Source organism: Diabrotica virgifera, chromosome 6, assembly GCF_917563875.1.
Source record: "Diabrotica virgifera virgifera chromosome 6, PGI_DIABVI_V3a".
NCBI lineage: Eukaryota > Metazoa > Arthropoda > Insecta > Coleoptera > Chrysomelidae > Diabrotica > Diabrotica virgifera.
Window position 1 is genome coordinate 250,234,387 of NC_065448.1, and position 20,332 is coordinate 250,254,718.

Consider the following 20,332-nt stretch of genomic DNA (forward strand, 5'->3'; position numbering starts at 1 on the left):
CTTGTTAATTTCATTAATTAGCTTTATTATTTGGTGGTCTATTTGTTAAGCTTGTAATAAATTTAAGATGTCATTTCGCCTCACCCTATCAAAAGCACTTTTTAAATCTACAAAACACATGTATGCTGGTTTTCCATATTCAATAAACTTTTCTACATTTATAAGTTAGTTAACTAAAATCACATTTTTATATAAATTTAAGAATAGAAGAATACATTGATAGCAGGTTTTCATTCAAAAAGTGGCCGCAAATAGTTTTAATTAAATTAATAATAAATCATGTAAATAAATCATAAATCATAATAAATCATCATTTTGTTTTTAATTTTGTAATTGTAAATATGAAATTTTTTTTCACATTTTTTCTCACACTGGGGCATTTTCTGTGCTTGTAATCTCTTGTTTTGGTGATCAGCATTATTTCTCTAAATCGTGTGATTTAACACCATTAGATATCTTTTGATGGTGATGGTGATACATATTTGAAGTTAAAGGTATATGGCAACAGGCCTACATTACTAAAAGCTCTTGTAACTATTGTCTGCTGTATGAATGCTGCTGGTTCTTTTGAACCTTCTCTAGGTAATATTTCCGCGCAAAAACATATGGGAGCAATTGAAGAAAGGTGCACTGCCAGGAACGATATCTGGTTGGATACAATTCAATCTTTTCATCCAATAGTTTCAACAGTTTGTACAGAGGAAAAACAAGCATTACTCAGTTGATATTTGTACTTTGGCCATACTCAAAACATTGACGTCATTGATCTAGCCAGAGAAAACCATGTTACCATAGTGTAACTGCCTCCCCATTGTTCTCACAAATTGCAGCCTTTAGATAGAACAAAAAACAGGCAGGCGAATCGTGAACATCTTTGGGGTTGACTCCACCACCATGTCGCACATCACCAAAAATTAGCTCTTTGAATGCAACAGGTCCATTCGACATATAGGTACTAACGTCCTATGCCGAATGCATCTAAACATTCCGTATATGTATTTGGAACCTAGGAGTTTTCTATTGGTTCGTTGCAGCACGCAGTCATATTTTAACCAATAGGCGGCGAGGTCCCAAACGCATATACGGAATGTTATTCGGTTCCAAATTCATATACGGAATGTTAAATATTCGTACACCGAAAAAGATAATTTTTTTATTTGAGTCTGTTAAAAGGAGATTAATTTTAAAATAATTGTTAGTGTGTTATTAAATAAAAATAAAACAATTATAGTATTTGGAATGTTATTTGGTGCGAAATTCATATACGGTATGTTAAATATTCGTAGAACAAAAAGACGATTTTTATTAAAGCCAGTTAAAATGAGACTGGTTTTTAATATAATATTATACAACGAGCATTTAATGATGGTCATTATGAAGCGAGTATAAGGGATACGAAACGAGCCGCCTAGCGACGAGTTTCGTATAGAGTACGAGCTTCATAATGATAATTAAATGCAAGTTGTATACACGATTTTTTCTACGATCGTTCACAAAAAAAATATATTCAACTTTATTAATTTTGTAACGCAAACAAATTAAGTAGTTTGTCAGTCTGACAGTTTGTTTACATATTGAGAACTGTCAAAGCGTATATATTTGACTCGCCATTGGTTACTGCGCGTGTGCCACCTTAATCGCGAATATGATATCGCGATTCTATTGGTTAAAAATCTGTATCATATTGAAAATCTGTTTCATATTGAAAATCTGTATCATAATGAAGTTGATACAGGTAGTGACATCATAATTGATATATTATAGTATGAGAATAGAAAAATTATTGTTAATGTATTATTAAAGATCCATAAGGAAAAAGGTTTTCCTATAGTTGGCTGTATACCATATAATACAAGAGAACGAATTAAGTCCTTTATAAAAGGTCTATATTTAAAATCCCTAAAAAGGGCTACATCACAGAATTAGTTTTCGATTGGTTGACCAATCATCATCAGTGCTTTCCTAAAATGAATATAACCTTATCAAATGGTGCAAAGGTTTTAAAATTTTGACTACGGTTAAAAAAAGTTGTACGTTATACTCACGTGATCTTACATGCTAACCACCAAAATATTTGTAATTATGTAATATATGTAAATAAAATTTGTAATATTATATTTTGGTGGTTAGTATGGTAAGGACACGTGAGTAGGTATAACCTACGACTTTTTTAAACGTAGTCAAAATTTTAAAACCTTTGCATCATTTTATCAGGTTATATTCATTTTAGAAAAGCACTGATGATGATTGGTCAATCAATCTAAAACTAGTTCTGTGATGTAGATCTTTTGAGGGATTTTAAATATATACTTTTTATAAAGGACTTTATTCGTTTTTTTTTGTATTATATATGGTATACAGCCAACTACAGGAAAACTTTTTCCTTGTGGATCTTTAATAATACATTAACAAAAATTTTTCTATTCTCATACTATAATATATCAATTATGATGTCACTACCTGTATCATAATGAACTTCAATATGATACATACATTAGGATACAGATTTTTAACCAATAGAATCGCGATATGACATTCGCGATAAAGGTGGCACACGCGCAGTAACCAATGGCGAATCAAATACATACTCTTTGACAGTTCTCAATATGTAAACAAACTGTCAGACTGACAAACTACTTAATTTTTTTGCGTTACAAAATTAATAAATTTGAATATATTTTTTTGTGAATGATCATAGAAAAATATACTATTAAAAACCAGTCTCATTTTAATTGGCTTTAATAAAAATCGTCTTTTAGTTCTACGAATATTTACCATACCGTATATGAATTTCGCACCAAATAACATTCCAAATACTATAATTGTTTTATTTTTATTTAAGAGGATCGGTACGTGTTTTCGGCTGCAATGCTATTCAAATGGGGATTCATTTTTTTCGAATCCTGAGAAAACTAATAAGTATTTTTGAAAAATTTAAACGCAGAATGAAAGATTACGTTATTAGCGAGGGCCGAAAGTCCCTGAGAACTTCTATAATGTTTATTTTAATAAGTTACATGGGTGAAAAACTAAGCGAAAATTTAGTAGTGTGATTTTTAATTTCAAATATCTCATTCAAAATAAACCTTTTATTTATTCTAAGGGACTTTCGGCCCTCGGTAATAATTTAATCTTTCATTCTGCGTTTAAATTTTTCAAAAATATTTATTGGTTTTTTCAGGATTCGGAAAAAATGAACACAATGCCGTGGTAATATTTTCCAAATCTACCTTTGTCTTACAACGCACTCAGCCGAATATAATATTGTCAGCGTTAGTCAGACACTGACAATCAGTGACAATTGTAAATATTTGACATTGCATCGGGAATATTTTAAGTTATTGATTAAATATTATTGATATATAGTGTATTTGATAAATAATTGATTTAAGACGTGAAGATAATACATCAGGATAATATATTCTGTGATCCAAGTATTTTGTTGTTAAAGATGTTCAAAATTGTAAGCGTTCCATAACAATATATTATTGAAAAATCACTTTAACACTTTTCCTCTTTTCTCGATTGAGTATTAGTTTTTGTTGTACAAATAAATTATTACAATCACTGAATACATAGTTAGTAAAAAAATTATCGCATTTATTATTAACTGAATTAATAATCTGCAATTATAAAAATAACAGTTATCCAAGAACATTCAAAAGCTATCTCTTTAAATTAATGATGACATTTTCAAGTAGAATGACATTCTAGTAATGTTTACATATCCATATCAGTGTGAATTTTACTACACGTAATTTGCCGTGTAAAGACAGAAAAAGTAGGGATACATGTAAAATATTTGCGAATTATGTACCCATAGCCTTAATAATATAGTAACAAGTATTTTAAAATTAATCTCCTTTTAACAGACTCTAATAAAAACTTATCTTTTTCGGTGTACGAATATTTAACATTCCATATATGAATTTGGAACCGAATAACAATCCGTATATGCGTTTGGCACCTCGCCGCCTATTGGTTAAAATATGACCGCGTGCTGCAACGAACCAATAGAAAACTCCTAGGTTCCAAATACATATACGGAATGTTTAGATGCGTCCCGCATCTAAATTTAATTTTCCGGAAGACTTAATTTTTCACTTAGCAACCCATGTGCTTCGTGGGATTCATATAGTGCCCTAGAGGGCATTATCCCTAAGGATAATGCCCCAAATCCTTTGGATTTCATAATTAATTTTACAATGTAAGACATTTAGTCAACGTTTAAAAGGTTTTAACCTCTGGATTTTTTGGGTGGCTCACGTGTCAAGCATGTCAAGCATGTAACACTGATGATGCTCTTTTTAGAGAGCCAAAACGTTCTGTGATATTTGTGACCCTTTTAAGGCTTTTTAAATAATGTATACCTTTTATAAAGAAAAATTTTTAATAATCAACTATTTTTAATGGGAAATAAGCCACAATTTTACCAAAAAACGATTTTATTAACGTTTCGTTAAATTTTTCGAAAAATTTTTCACTAAAATATGTTATATACTTACTGTTCACACATTATACTCGTACATGTAGGTAACATACTTTTCGCACAACACTACATAGGTTGACATTCTAAAATAATTATTTTAATTGAAAACACTCCCATGTTCTATTGACATTTGGCATGTAAAAGGGAATTTCTCTTTTTGGTCTAAAACATAAAATGGCATTTGTTTATCGTCTATTCATTTTGTCTTTTTTTAATAACGCTGCTTCATTTTTAATGGCTGCTATAAATAAGTTTATATTACAATTTTATCTGTTGTTCTGAAGCTATTTTCTTGTGGCATTTTTACAATTTTAACTATTTATAATGGGAAATAAGCCACAATATTATTAAAAAATTATTTTTATTAACGTTTCGACGCCCAAATCGGGTGCCGTTGTCAAAATACAAAATACTACTAACATAAACAAAAATGTTGTTGCTTAGTAAAAAAATTCTTCTAATAATTTATTTAATTTGACTCATTTATATCGGCAATTCAGATACATATGATACATTTTAAAGTAGAAGACTTTAAAATGATATTGTCGAAACGTTAATAAAAATCATTTTTTAATAATATTGTGGCTTATTTCCCATTATAAATAGTTACAATTTTATCTATCTGGTAATATCTGGTAATTTTAACATATTTAGTTTAAGTTAGACAAATATGGCACTATCTATTTTAAATCTGCAAACAATGTGTTTTCAAATATTTTCTGACGTTTCCCCTAAAAATCTCACATTTTTGATATGAACTTTTTCAGATTGTTTTATTATTTGAGTACCACAAGTGTTATTTACAGATGTTTGGGAATTGATTCTCAGCAAAAAAATCACAATTGCTTTGGTAAAACATTTCATTTAATAACTTATTCTGATGTTCGATGGAACACCAAATAAAATAGGAGCAAAATCTAGTTCCCTAGGCCAAAATCTGGTTTCCTAGCTAGGCTAGGCACGTTTAAGATATTATTATTAAGCTTGTTAATAGCATTCGTTCACAAGCTCTCTTCTTCTTAAAGTTCCCTCTCCTATCGGAGGTTGGATATCATAATGGCTATGGTCACTTTGTTGGCTGCTGCTCTGAATAGTTGTAATAAACTACAGTTAAACCATCCACGCGGAAAAAATTTCCTGTCGTTGGCTGTATACCATTTATTACAAGAAACCATGAAATCCTTTATAACCCGTATAGGGACAGTTAAACCATTCTCTAAGGTTCCTCAGCCAGGAGATCCGTCTTCTTCCTATGCTTCTTCTTCCTTGGATCCTTCCTTGCATAATAATTCTCAGCAACTCATATTTTTCTCCTCTGGTAATGTGACCCAAATATTCCAGTTTTCTAGTTTTTATACTTTTCATAATTTTTAACTCCTTATTTAAACATAGAGCACTTCAACATTGGTAATCCTTTGAACCCACTGAAACTTGAATTTTCAATATTCTTCTGTAACACCACATTTCGAGCGCTTCTATTCTTCTTATGTATAGTCTCTTCAATGTCCAAGCTTCCATTCCGTATAGCAATATAGAAAATATGTAGCATCTTAGAGCCCTCAATCTGAGAGGAAACTGAAGGTCTTTGTTTGTAAGCAGTGTCTTCATTTTTATAAATGCTTGCCTTGCAGTTTCAATTCGGATTTTAATTTCTTTGCTTTGGTCATTTTTGTCATCAACCCAGGTTCCCAGATATTTGTATGTCTTACCTTTTTCTATTTGGGTTTGCTCTATCATTAACCTTTCATTTCCATGTTCTGTTTTTGAGAATCATAAATTTAGTTTTTTTTTTGATTATTTTTAGTCCGTATCGAATGCAATAATCGTTAATTCTATTTAGCAATTCTTGTAGCGATTCCAGAGTGTCTGCCATTATAACGGTGTCATCAGCGAATCTTATGTTATTTACTATTCTTCCGTTTATAGAGATTCCATCACTTAGCTTCGCTATCGCTTCCTGAAATATGGCTAAACAGTAGCGGCGACAGAACACAACCCTGTGTTACTCCTATCTTTATATCAATATTCTCGGATTTTTGTTCTTCTATCTTTATATTGGCCTTTTGGTTCCAATACAGACTGATGATAATTCGTAAATCTCGTCTGTCTATATCTCTGTTTTTCAATAATTCTATTAGTTTTTCATGTCGGACCCTGTCGAACACTTTTTCGAAGTCGATGAAACAGGAATAAATATCCAGGTTCATATCTAAGCATCTTTGAGAGAGGACATTAAACCCAAACAATGCCTCTCTTGTTCCAAGTCCTTTGCGGAATCCAAATTGGGTATCATCCATATCACATTCTAGCTTTCTGTATAATCTTCCATGAATCACCTTTAGAAATATTTTGAGGGTATGGCTTATTAGTGATATTGTCCTATAGCAATCTTTGGCATATATTGTTTTTGGTATTGTTACAAAGATGGACACCAACCATTCCTGAGGGATTTTTCCGGTTTTATATACTTCATTAAACAGATCCAGTAGTACCGGTAGAGCTCAAGCTCTCAATCATAGATAATTTCAAAAGTTTCTGGATTCATTGCAGTGAATATTCTGATGTACTTTACTACACTAAAGGGTGATGGCTAAGTGCAAGTCGGCTTTTTGATAGAGTTTTAGATCTTAAAGACGAAATAACCTCTTTAATGGAAGAAAAAGGAATGGATGAGTATGAACATTGGAAAGATGGCTTATGATTATGGCTTTCGGATTTTGCATTTTCTACAGATCTTCTCAGACATATCAATAAATTGAACATTAAGAGCGTAGGCATAAAATTTAGAGCAAATGCTTTTTAAATGCATTAATTTTTTTTCGAATGCTGGGAAAACTAATAAGTATTTTTGAGATTACGTTATTATCGAGGGTAGAAAGTCCCTGAAAACTTCTATAATGTTTATGTTAATAAGTTACAGGGGTGAAAAAAAGAGAAAATTTAGTATTATTTTCAATTTCAAATATCTTATTCAAGAGAAACTTTTTGTTTATTCTAAGGGAACTGTTGAGCTGTACATAATATATATTATTATTTTGCACAATTTATCGATTTTTTTTCTGGTTAACGACATAAAAATATTTTATTTGTTTTTTATAGTTTGTGATTGATATAATTTTACTAGAGACACGTTTTTATTTGCACATTTTCGTTTATTTTTTGAATCAACATACATAATTCCGCCAAACCTGCTTGCTTGTTCATATGTTATAAAAAACAACGCAGCAAACTAAACAGTGAAAGTTCGTATAATGGCGTGCCCCTTGTACAATACTTGACACTTTCACCTTAAATGCCTACCATTGCCGCCGCCGCTATACCATTGGGTCTCTTTAATTTTTTTAATGGTTTAAATGTTTGAATAACACCTTACATAATTGGGTTGGGCACATGAAATATTATTTGCAAATTTAATGATATTAAATAACACGAAATAAGGAAATAGGTAACATATTACTCGACATTCTTGGGTATCAAAAATTTTTGTTTGTTTTTATTACTTCAATTTTTAAATAACAAAATTTATAATTTTTGTAAGCGGTGTCAGTCGATTATCTACTGCCTTTCCTCCTTATAGAGTATTGGCGCTCTTGCATGTCTTTGTCTCTGTTCTCTTCTGTTTTATTCTTTTGAAATTCCTCTACAATTCCTCAAGTCCAATCAAAGAGGATGTAATCCATCTTCTGTCTAATAGAGAAGTCCCCCTAGATATCATAAAAACTATTGAAAACATCTACCAAAACAACAAAATGGAAGTCAAAATAGATGAATAATTTACAGAAACTGTAGACATAGACAGTGGAATGAGGCAGGAAGACTCATTGAGTCCTATGCTCTTCAACTTAATCATGGATGAAATCATCAAAAACGTAAACAAAGGAAGAGGATATAGAATGGGAAACAAAGAAGTAAAAATACTCTGCTACGCAGACGACGCCATATTGATAGCCCAAGATGAAGATAGTCTGCAAAGATTAACCCACAGATTTAACATAAGAGCAAAAGAATTCAATCTGACAATTCCATCTCAGAAAACTAAAACAATAGTAATCAGTAAAGAACCCAGAGCCGGCGATAACGGGCCTGCAAGGGATGCACTGCAGGCGGGCGCCCCTGTTTGGGGGGCGCCAAAATGACCATTTTTCTGTCGGTGCTATAAAAAATACTAATTTAAAAGATACCGAAGGGCGCCTATTGCCGCCTATGCTTCTTTTGCAGGCGGGCGCCTTATACTCTAGCGCCGGTACTGAAAGAACCAATCAGATGTAAAATAGAAATTGATGGTATCAGTATTGAACAAGTAATGGAAGTAAAATACCTTGGAATTACATTGTCAAGTTACGGAGACCTGGACAAAGAAGTGAGCAATCAAGTACAAAAAGCAAACAGACTGCCGACATATTAACACTGAGATGAAGTCAAGAATTTATAAAGCCAATGTAAGACCAATAATGACATATGCATCGGAAACAAGACCCCATACAGCCACAACACAAAGACTACTGGAAACGGCAGAGATGAGAGTACTGAGAAAAATTACAAGAAATTGGCTGAGAGGTCGAAAGAGGAGTGAAGATATTAGAAGACTATGTAACGTACAGTGTATAAACGAATGGACACTAAATAGTTTTCACAGAAACACTATTTCTCGCTCTCTGTTTGACCTCTCTTCATCTCAGGCCAATTCTTTCATGATCTCTTTTTACAGTTCTTCTCCAGTTATTATCGGGTCTTCCTGTTTCTTTTTCCGTCTAGTTGGTATTCGAATGTTTGCCTAGTTATATTATTTTTGTCTTTCCTTACAGTAGGTCCAATCCATTTCCATGTCCTTCATTTAACCGTGACTATTATTTTCTCTTGTTTTCTCAACTATTTATTTATAAAGGTTTGTAAATTTTTAGTAGACGTTTCTTACTGTCTCCAAGATTCTGCGCCGTACAATAACATATTCTTAATGCAGCTATGAAATATTTTTATTTTGATTAATTCTGATATATTCCAGATTTTCTTTAAAGAGTTATATGCATGTTGTGTCTTTACTGTTCTATTTTTACATCTGATCTACTACCGTCTTTTTTTCATGATTGATCCCAGATATGTGAAGTTATCTACTTTCTCTATTTCTCGTCCATTTATTTCAATTTTACTTTCTATTGAGCTTCCAACTCTCATTCATCGTCTTATTTCATTGTTTCGAATTTTTTCTCTGCGGGATACTCCAACTGACGTCGTTAATACGTCCCTTTCGAATGCCTCCAGCTCTCTTTTGTTATTCTTTATTGTTATTCTCCAAGTATCTGCCCTCTATATAAGAGACTTCTTTTAATAAGATTTTCATATACAGGGTGATTGATTAGTGGGGTTCAATAGATCCGCTATAGTAATAGATAGCAATGAAAGTTAATAACAAAAATTGTAGACAACTTTGAGATTCATATTACAAAATTAGTTAGAATGTTACAGAGTGTTCGATAACCTAGTGACAAACCAAACTTATGTTTTTTTAAATGGAACACCCTGTATTTTATTTTATATTCAAAATCTCCTTAACTGCCCTATCACAAAAATATAAAAGTTTGTTATGTTATACAAGGTATGTACCAAGTTATAACCAATTTTATATGAAAATCGTAACAAGTTCAACATCCTGTATAAATAAAAATAACCACAACAGAAATGGTTTATTGGTGCCATATTTTTTATTGATTGTCAAAATTTTTAAAAATGATTGTTGCTGCTAATTTTCTTTATATCAAATAAAGGGTGAATCAAAACGCAAGTACATCATTTTCTCAGTAATATTAAATGGAACACCCTGTATTTTATATCACTATTGAAAAGTACCATTACCGTTCTTTAATTTTTATATAATATTCCCTATGTCTAAATTTATTAGTTTTCGAGATATTTTTATTTTTTAGGGCAAAGTATTAATTAGGTGTCTAAATATTTCCAAATTTTAAATAAGCCATGACTGAACCGTTTTTATGAAACGTAGCTTCATCTCCAAATAGTATATTATCCAAGAAATCTATCTGTTATCTGTTGATTGATTTTATCTAAGGCCCATTCACAAAATAATATTCTCTTTTCAAAATCTTCCTGAATTAATTCTTGGTCCATTTGATTGCGGTAATGGTGCATTATGTTTTTTGCAAGAATTTTTTGCACAGAGTAGTAAGTTTGTTCTTTTTCTTTGAAAATAGTTCGAATACTTGTATGTGGATCTTCAGTAACTGCCAGCAACACATCTATTTCGTTTTCCTCTGTTACAGTACTTTTTGTTCGTTCGTGTTTTTCATACCTAACTGAATCCTTCAATCTTTCAAAAATTGCTTTTGTAGGTTGTCGTCTTCCAGGGAACAGCTCATGATAAATTCTTACTGGTAATAATGCATTTTTATTGCACTCCCCCAATATCCGGCCAGATTTACCATTTCCTCAACACTAAAATTCATCTCAACTATTTAATAACACAATAACAGTTTTATCACGATGAACTGCCAGTTTTCGACCACTCAGTCATGGCTTACTTAAAATCTGGAAAAATTTACACATATTAATAATTTGCTCTGAAAAATGAAAATATCTCGAAAACTAATAAATTTAGACATAGCGAATGTTTATACATAAAAATTAAAGAATGATAATGGTACTTTTCAATAGTGATATAAAATATAGGGTGTTCCATTTAAAATTACTGAGAAAATAATGTACTTGCGTTCTGACTCACCCTGTATTCGGTATAAAGAAAATTAGCAATAATAATCAGTTTTGAAAATTTTGAAAATTAACAAAAAAAATATAGCACCAATAAACCATTTCTGTTGTGCTTATTTTTATTTATACAGGATGTTGAACTTGTTACGATTTTCATATAAAATTGGATATAACTTTGTACATACCCTGTATAACATAACAAACCTTTATATTTTTGTGATGGGCAGTTAAGGAAATTTCGAAAATAAAATAAAATACAGGGTGTTCCATTTAAAAAAACATAAGTTTGGTCTGCCACTCGGTTATCGAACACCCTGTAACATTTATACTAATTTTGTAATATGAATCCCTAAGTTGTCTATAATTTTTGTTGTTAACTTTTATTGCTATCGCCGATCTATTGAGCAATCACCCTGTATGTAATGTTTTATTCTTATCCCAATTTATTAACTCCAAAGTATACTTTCAAACAGCCTGTCGTTCTTCTAGTTTGCGTTAATCTTCTTTTTATTTCTTGATCGTCTTTCCGTCAATATTTTTATAGTTGCTGTTCGTCATATCTGTTCTTATTGGCAGGTACCTAATTAATTTTTGCTCTATTAATTTCCAGCTTCTACTTTCTATATTTCTCTTGAAGTTTCCTTGTCATATATTCCATACCTCCTGTATCATTCACCATGATGACCTAGTCATCAGAAAAATTGCAAGGTATATAAACATATTTCTCGAAGGTATACACCCATTCCCCAACATTTACATTTCCATTGTTTCAATGCGTTCGCAACATATTATAACTTACACTAGGTTGGTGTAAGTCTGGTGTCATCAATAATACAACGATCGAAAGAGTAACAACATATAAATATTTAGGAACGTAGCTAACCGAAGATGGAGATCAAACAAAAGAAATCAGATCTAGAATAGAAATGGCAAGAAACACGTTCATAAAATTGAAGAACTTACTTTGCAACCGTAACCTTAATCTAGAGATCCGCACAAGAATGCTACGTTGTTACGTTTTTTCTACTTTACTATACGGCATGGAAGCGTGGACAATAAAACAGTCTGAAATCAAAAAATTAAACTCCTTTGAGATGTGGTGCTACAGGAGAATCCACAGAATATCGTGGACTTTAAAGTAACTAATATAGAGGTGTTACAAAGAATGTGAAGTAATAAAAACTATTAAAATTAGAAAGATTCAATATCTGGGTCATATAATTAGGGGCGAGAAGTACGTATTACTTAGGTTATTTATGCAAGGGAAGATACAAGGGAAGATAAAACCAGGACGACGCAAAATATCCTGGCTAAGAAATTTGAGAGAGTGGTTCGGTTGCAGCTCATTAGAATTATTCAGAAGTGCGGCCAATAAAATTAAAATAGCGATGATGATTTCCAACCTCCGATAGGGGAAGGAACCTGAAGAAGAAGGTTGGTGTAATGCAGCATCCCTAACGTAGATCTCTATTGACTGATGTTTGTATCTAGTAATTACTATCCAGAGTTTGATTACAGGAACTGTATCATAAGCCTTCGGTAAGTCAACAAATATAAGGTGGGTTTCTTGATTTTTTTATTGACTTTTTTCCTATCTATAAGTTGTGTCAAGCAGAATCTATACTTATTATCATTAAAACTTCTGCCTTTACGTTCTTATGTTTTAAGTATACTGACTCCTTAGTCATTGACCATGCAAAAATAAAATTGTGTTTTTTAATCATTTATTTTACATTTCCTACATAATTCTTACGTCTAATTAAATAATAAATAAAAACCGCCACCAACCCCTCAAAACGCTTCTAGTCGTTTTGTATCATAAGCATTTTATCAGTCTTCATAGAAAGAAGAAATCCATCACAGTTTCTTTATATCTAAAACATATTGAAATTTCATTATTAAACTAGGACACAATCCTTTACAATGTAGAAATTATTATTATTACAATTATTACAATCTTAAAATATGAAATAAGTGTTCTTTAGGTTAGGCAACTTACAAGGCACATTATATTTTAATGCTGTTAGGAATAAAATGGTTAAAACTTTCTACGAAAAATAATAGTAGGTAAATACCATAATTTTATTATTATGGTACATTTCAATGTTTAAGATAATATTTAGAAATACCTGATAAGAAGCTTAGGTACTCAGAATACTACCACCTAAACTGAAAAATTTCAGACCAGGAATCACACATGGTGTTGAAGTAATGTGCTTGACAGAAAAAGATAAAGAAAGATTGAGGACCCTAGAGAGGAAAATAATTCAGAGCCACTAAACTTAGGTAACAATGCATTTATAAAACTAATGAATTACGAAGTAAGAGAAGTTTAGAAAGTAGTAGACTAGTAGACATCGTCAGATTTAGCAAGTCACAGAGACTCAGATGGATGGAACATATAGAAAGGATAAATCCAGAAACAGTTATCAAGAAAACATCCAAATGGAGACCAGTATCAGGCATACCACCAGGAATACCGAAAAAGAGATGGGAGATAGAATGTGGGAGCTAAAGAATGGGTAAACATAAGCAAAAACAGGAACGAATGGAGAAAGGAGAAATATTGTATAAGATGCCAAGTCACACAACCAATTATAAACCAAAAGACTTAATAACTTACAAATTAACATCTAGCCAGGTGTCGTAAAATACATTTATCTATTGCTGCATCGTACGCAAATCCTGTCGGGCATTGTATAACTTCTGCTAAACCATTCCTGCATAAACAGGCAGCTGTACATTCGGAATTTAGACGAAATACCGATCCTGGTTTGCAATTGTTTACTTTTTCTCTATATTCTAAAACATAAGAAAATAAAAAAATATTTTCAACATACCTATATTTAATCGTGAACAAATAAAAGGGAATAAAACAAAATAGGTTTATAGTTTTATAATATTAGGGGAGTCGGTTAATGGTGCGCGTCGGGTAATTGTGCGCATCAATGGGTGCGTTCGGACGACCACAGCGGCTGAACAGCTGAGCCAGCAGTAGCTGTCAGACGTCACCGCTGGAAGTCAGCCGCTGAGAGATTTACTAAGCTTTCCCTATCACGGCTAGATACAACCACTCAGCCGATTTCTGCTGACAGCCAGCCGCTATGGTCGTCCGAACGCACCCAATGTTTCTAATCAACTCCTATTTAATAAAATTGCAAAAACCATATTGTCGCGCCATCTATTAGGAACTGCCAGACCTATCCCACACAAACGAACGTTGGGAAATATTTTAACGGTTGGCAGTTATCGTTTACACGTTTGATTGTCTGAATTGGAGAGTTCTAGATGAAAGTTGAGTTAAAAGTTCTTTCGACAACTATAATCGTGTCTACTACATTTCAGGGACACAGGTATTTTGAAGGCGGTGGTTTAAAATTCACTTTGCTCATAAAAGTTCCACAAAATTTCATGTTCTGCGCCAGGAACTGTAGAGATGAGAGATCAAGAAGTATTTCTGGCATTATTTGAGTATGTTCTATTGCAGCTATTATGCATACATAAGTTAGTCTTTGAAGCTTTCCAATATAGTTCTTCCTGTTTCTTAGACTGGGTTTACTTTCTTAAGCCACTACCCTCTAAGTGATATAATTGTTTTCACACGTCCAGCATACACACCCCAGAATTTTGAGTTACATCATTTGTTTTCCATGCTTCTTCCAGACGAGTTTTATTAGATAAAATTATACCTAGATATTTAATATCTGATTTAAACCTTGGCTCCCTGATCAATGCTCTTTACTGATGATATCGTGTTAGTAGAGGAGAGCAAAGAAATATTGGAGGAGAAGTTGGAGCGTTAGAGAAGGGCCTTTGAAGAGGGACAACTTAAGATTGTCTCCATCTCTTGGATCATCACTCCTAGTGGAGTATTGGCCGCATTTGCGTTTCTTGACCGGTGGTGTAAGACTGCTGGTGGCAAGGTCAGCGCTGTGTTTCTTATCTTATTGTGTTTATTCTCTGGTTAATCTGCGTACCAGTTCCTTCCATTCCCCTCTGTTTCTTACTTTGTTTATCACTTCCCCCCAACTTAAGCCGATTCTGTTTTGTTCTCTGGTTACTGTTTTCTTCCAGATATTATCTGGTCTTCCGTCTTCCCCTCTTCCTTGTCCCCTCAGGTTGATATTCGAGTGCTTGTCTTGTGATGTTACTCGAGGTATCCTTAGTAGGATACCTCGAATTTTGTCAAATCGCGTAGAAGTTAATTTACTACTAAACTCCTAATGTATGAGCACACAACTACCTCTTATAGAGAGCCTCTAGTCGTTGAGCCGGAGAAGGTGTCTTGCTCTATTTCCATCTACACCACTAATAAGAAGTAGTTGTGCCATCTACCTGGATGTCTTACTATCTTTCTTTTATTCAATTCTCTAATGACTATTTATGTTGAGTGGTATCCAAAATGCCCCTTTTACATCTAGAAACGACACAAAGTTCTTTCTTTTTTGCTCAAAGCATACTCTGTTGCAGTCGATAATTGTAGCAATGTCCTACCTGTCCACTTTCTCGCTTGGTAGGCATGTTGAAAGAAGTGCAAAATTCTTCTGTATAATAATTTTGAGGTATATTAGAGATTAAATTGGCTAGTGTTCATAAATATATTGATAACTATATATTCAGATAAATGATAAACAACAATTAAAATGAGTAAGTAATAGAAGAGGAAAAACAATTATTATTAAAAGTACATAGGTACCTACCTACAAATAAGTTATAGTTTAACCTACCTTCTGGAATTTGCAATATAGAATTCTTTGTTATTTCATAAATTTGTTGAGGCTTCGAACAATCAACTTTATGAGAATAGTCACACTTTCCAATATTCTAGAATTAAAAAAAATAAATAATATTAGATATCTTACAAATTAGGTTAAACGATAAACAATTATTAAATGCTAACAAGCCCATACTTACATCGTTAAAGTTAAAACCTGGTGGACATTCGTGTTGAGAAACAATTTTAAAATCTGCACAGATATAGTATTTATTGCACCTATACATATCCCTAAATGTTCCATATTCTACGCTGCATTTAGTATTTTGTCCAATGTATTCGTTATGATCTGAAAAAATGTTAATATAAACAAGATTAATATACAAACCAACGGACGCATTAGAAAAATACTGGGAATCAAACGAACAATCACAGATGACTTATCAACAAAACAACTTATCTGGTTTGGACATATACAAAGAATGGATGAACAAAATATCAAAGGATATATTAAAATGGCAACCGAAAAGAAAAAGAAATCGAGGTAGACCAAGAAAAAGTTGGAGGGAAGGAATAGACAAAGCTGAGAGAAAGAAACGTAAGAACCAGAAATCCAAATGAGAATGGTACCTAAATTAAAAAAACACAACGTATTTTTCACCAGTTCATGTGTTTCGCTCCAAAAAAAATACAAAATATTGGGATCGAAAGTCAGAGTCTACAAAACTATTATCAAACCAATAGTTATTATGGATGCGGGACATGGTTGATGTCAAAAAACACAAAAGAAAGCTGGAAATCCTTGAAAGAAAAATCCTAAGGAAGATATTTGGACCTATTAACGAAAACAGAGTATGGAGATCTTGGTACAACCATGAACTCTACCAACTGTCCAAAGAGACACTGATCTCAAGATTAGTTAAACTTCAGAGAATTTGATGGGCTGGTCATGTAGTGAGAATGGATACCGAAAGATATGCCAAAAAGAGTCCTAAATGAGAGGATCCAGTTTGGTGGAGGCAAGGATTCGATATGATACCATTAATATACACTTTGAAATATTTGATTACCTGCATTCTTTTCTGTGGTAACTACTCCAATAACTGTTTTTGAATGGTTAATTATTTTTGCAGAGCAGTCGACATTTGCTTCATAGTCACAAATACCCAAATCCTAAAAATAAGACATAATATATTAAATAAAATGCAAATTAAAAATACACAAAAACATAAAAATCATAAGGTATAATAAGTCAAAATTAAATTATTTGCTATCATATGTAGTTGGACATAATAAAACTCACATGTTCTTACTCACTCTCTCTCTCTCTCTCTTTCTCTCTCTCTCTCTCTCTCTCTCTCTCTCTCTCTCTCTCTTTCTCTCTCTATCTCTCTCTATATATTTATCTTTCTCTCTCTCCCTCTCTCTCTCTCTCTATCCCTCAGTTACAGTGGCTAGGTTACAGTCTCTCAGTTACAGTCTGTCAGTTACAGTCTTTGCAACATGTCACGGAATACAGAAAAACGATCATGACTCTCTTTCCTCAATAATTGCTTGCTAAGAATCTTGGAAGGAATCTTGCTATTATTTTGAACCATCCAGTTTTGTCATCGATGTAATGGAAACACGCAAATTCTCCGCATTCAAAGATGTTTGAAATTCAATCTTCAAAAATAAACGAAAAGGTCTAGGAAAACTCTCACGTGGTGTCATCCTTCTACTGACAAAGAAGTACAAAATTCCGTAAAAGAATTCTTCAAGCAACAGCCATAATAATTCTTTAAGCAGGGTATATATCGGTTGGTGAAACAATGGAATATGTGTTTTCATTGTCTTCTTCTTCTTCTTATCCTACTATCGTCCATTTATGCAAATAAACCTCTCCCAACTCCTTCCACTGATCTCTATCCTGAGCTTCATTGTATAGTGGTAATTATTTGTAGATATATTTACCAATACAGTTTTCCTGGACCAAAGATGTGTTTCAATGGAACAAGCCTCGTATTATAAAACAAAAAAAATTGTACATTTGGTATGATTTTGGTGAATACGATATTAGATAATGACACGGAAATTTAATTTGGGGTGCTCACAAAAACGAGCGCCTCCAGCGTTGTTATGAGTGAAAGTTTGAAAGTTGTTAAAAGTTTTGAAAATTGTTATACGGCGATACACTTACCTCATTAAATTTGAGCCCTACAGGACACGAGTATCTGGCGACAATTTTGTTGAAAACACACGTGTAATACGATCCACAGTCGTGTTTTTCTCTAAATGTTCCAGATTCTTGTGGACATTCAGAAGATTCAGGCAACACCACTAAAAATAAAAATATCTTTAAATATGTGTTACCATTATTGATATAAAGTTTGTTTAATTTGTAGTATCTGTCAAATTCCACATAAAATTCTATTTTTTTTTATTCCAAAAGCACGCCTTTTCAATTTTAAGGCACAGTTCATAAGAAAAAGCATTTCTACAAGGAAAGATTATTTAGTGACATGAAGACATGATTCGACACCGTTGCATAAGCTCCTTAAAGGAATCCGGCTCGAAGGACCATAAAGTAAAAGCGAATGTTGATCCACAAATTCCCTGTTGGGCGTCAAACCCTTGTGACAATCTGTAGAATTTGATATCATCATCATCACCATCACTGGCTCGACAACCCTTTCTGGGTCTTGGCCTGTTCCAGGATTCTTCTCAATTCTGATATGTTTCGTGCTCTTTTTCTCCAGTTTTTTTTTATTTTTAAGGTTATTATATAATTTTCTATTTGTTCTAAATATCTCAGCGTCGAATTTGATATACTTAGAGAATTTCGGATGTAGGTCACTGGTTTTGTTCGTCTCTTGTTTAAGTACGGTATGTGGCAAAAGAAACAGTACTGAATTCGTATGTCTCAAATTTGTATGTGTCACGGACCGAAACGTACTGAGTGGTTTCTGAACATCGTTATAACATATGTGAATGTCGTGATAATGTTAGGTGCTTCAGAATGGTCCTCAGTTTTGCAAAAAAAAATTTCATGGTGGAGTACTATTTTTGGTCATACGGAAAAGATCACGAAAATGGTCCCAGCTTAAAATCAACAATGGTTTCAGCAGGACGAACAATCTGTCACACTGCCAGGGAGTCTCTTCGAATACTGCGCGATCATTTTGGGAGTTGCCACTCACTAGAACAAAAACCAACCAAACGACATAAAAAAAGATAAACTCAGATTACATAAAAATAAAAGACATAAATAATAACTTATACGCATTAAGTTCCCTTAATTTTCCTAACTAGCGTGCTTATTGGGTTGAATTTGTCTTTCTGTGGTTTCGGTTTCATGTAAGCTAATATGTTTTTATGTTTGAACAATTTTTTTTCTTTAATTTGGAACCTTGTTAGGAGGTGGGGAAATTTCCTCATTTTCCCTCCCCGTAGATCCGCTACTGGCCAGAGGGCATCTTTAACATATGTTTTGTCGGAAACATGCGTCGGTCGCCGTGAATAATGTTTGCAAGGCTATATCGTGGTATACTGTATACTAGATATGTATATGTATATAAATAATCATAAACATTTCAATAGTCATTTTAGTACTCTTTATTCTGCCGCATACTGTACTTTAAATTAATTAAATTTCAAAAGGTTCGAAAGAATTGACAGATCGCTGGCTATCAATATTAATTAAAATTTTTAAAATTAATAAAATAAGATAAAAAATTTAAATTTGAAAATCTTTTCGTTTAATTTACCTTTACTTCCTCCGTATTGACCCCTGTCACCGCAGTTAACATTGTAGGGATAATCGCAATACCCTTTGGTGGAGAAAAGCAATCCCTCTGGACATTCTTGCTCTACAACGTGGCCATCCCAACAGTTTACATATTTCTTACATGATGAGGATGGAAATTGGCCTCTTGGTTGTAAGCATCGTTTTTGTAGATCTGGATCAACTAGTACTAACAGAATACGTTAAATTAGAATCGAACTAAATAACTAGAAGTATTAAGAAAGAAAAGAAAATACTGGATAGCTATTTTGTAATTTGCAAGTAGTTAAAGACATAAAGATGTATTAATTTATTATTATAATAATTCAAACAAGGCATTTATAGCCAAAATTGCCCAGGCATATTACCCATAGAATGGTTAACGCCGATCTTTATTTGTTTTCCTAAAAAAAACGCAAGAAAATGCAGCGATTGCCTCGCCATTAGCTTGATGTCCCTTGTGCTAAAGTTGCTACTGAAAATCATCCATTAGCGAATATATCATAAACTACTTCTTCTTCTTTGTGCAGTACCGTCTCCTATCTAAGGTTGGCTACCATCACAGAAATCTTAACTTTGTTGGCTGCAACTCTGAACAATTGTATTGAACTGCACCCGTACCACTCCCTTAAATTTCGCAACCAGG

The 20,332-nt window shown here is 32.8% G+C and overlaps 1 protein-coding gene across 2 annotated transcripts in view; it reads right to left on the reverse strand.

Annotated features, from left to right (window-relative positions):
- Positions 1-12,916: 12,916 nt before the first annotated feature.
- The window catches only part of LOC114338553 (probable chitinase 10), a 37,953-nt gene continuing 30,537 nt past the window's right edge, over positions 12,917-20,332 (reverse strand). For both annotated transcript variants that reach the window (XM_028289165.2, XM_028289159.2), the window contains 7 exons: positions 19,670-19,876; positions 18,103-18,242; positions 16,994-17,096; positions 16,124-16,272; positions 15,937-16,033; positions 13,833-14,011; positions 12,917-13,083 (listed from right to left, as the gene is read on the reverse strand). In XM_028289165.2, the coding sequence (XP_028144966.1) occupies positions 13,836-14,011; positions 15,937-16,033; positions 16,124-16,272; positions 16,994-17,096; positions 18,103-18,242; positions 19,670-19,876 (872 nt within the window). In that variant the 3' untranslated portion in view covers positions 12,917-13,083; positions 13,833-13,835. The remainder of the gene's footprint in view (positions 13,084-13,832; positions 14,012-15,936; positions 16,034-16,123; positions 16,273-16,993; positions 17,097-18,102; positions 18,243-19,669; positions 19,877-20,332) is intronic.